Source organism: Seriola dumerili, unplaced genomic scaffold, assembly GCF_002260705.1.
Source record: "Seriola dumerili isolate Sdu_G_001 unplaced genomic scaffold, Sdu_1.0 BDQW01010103.1, whole genome shotgun sequence".
Classification (NCBI taxonomy): domain Eukaryota; kingdom Metazoa; phylum Chordata; class Actinopteri; order Carangiformes; family Carangidae; genus Seriola; species Seriola dumerili.
Window position 1 is genome coordinate 1 of NW_019184358.1, and position 985 is coordinate 985.

A 985-nucleotide genomic window follows, 5' to 3' on the forward strand; every position below is an offset into this window, starting at 1 on the left:
ATGTAGGAAACATCCCTCTTTTTTAAACTTATTGGGTGGGAGAACAGGTTATCCCTCTCACAAAAAATTGTGGAATAAAATAACTGCACAGGTTCTGTTGCCACAACAATAAACACATCTGGCAGGGTCGAAACTGCACTCATGGCCCAGATCCAAGCAATCAGAGTGTATGTTCTTTTGATGGTGCAGAACTCAGCGTGTCGCAGTGGTAAACAAATAGCGATGTAGCACTCCACTGCCATGACAGCTAAATTTAATGGAGTGTTGAGGGTGGTGAAGACAGCAAAGGTAATGATGAGGCAACAGAAGGAAGTATTAATTTTATAGAAGACATAACTAAAGACAAACAGGCTGATTGTTGTTGTAAGCTGGATCATATCATTCAAGACCAGGTGGATGAATAGGATGTAACGAGGATTCACATAAAATACCTGAAAGGGAGGAGAAGAAAAGAAAGGAATGGGTCAATTAAAGCATCTCATGTTTGTTACATCTTTCTTCTGCCAATAATCACTGATAGTTGAATAAATAATGATCACAATAATAATAATATCAACAATAATTTTGATAATGATAATAAACACAATAAGAAAGGGTTCTGACCTGGTGTTTTCTGAAGGTATGAATCAGTGTACCATTGATGTAGTTGATGGTAAGGCCAAGAGCCAGAACAATCACATTTTTGGCTACAGCTGTGCTCAAAGAGTCTCGATAACTCAGACCGCTCGACACATTATAGTTATAAGATGAGGAATTCATGGAGACAATTTGAGGATCCTGTGAGCCTCTGTTACAGGGGAACATTTAAAAATACTTCAATGTTATGTTCAAATTTGTATTGCAAATTTAAACTTTTCATGTGTTCTTAGTATGGAGTTATTTTTTATTTTTCCCACTATTGCAATAACACCATGACAACTATTCAAGACAACTATTCACAGAGAATAAAGTAAATGTAAAACAAATCAACTTATCTTTACTTTTT

General features: G+C 36.0%; 1 protein-coding gene across 1 annotated transcript; it reads right to left on the reverse strand.

The window, feature by feature from the left end:
- Positions 1-8: 8 nt before the first annotated feature.
- On the reverse strand, positions 9-787 carry LOC111240078 (olfactory receptor 1G1-like; the record flags this gene model as incomplete). Its single annotated transcript, XM_022770058.1, has 2 exons — positions 9-431; positions 604-787. Coding segments are annotated over 2 exons (607 nt in total), but the record flags the coding sequence as incomplete, so codon positions are not given.
- Positions 788-985: the final 198 nt, after the last annotated feature.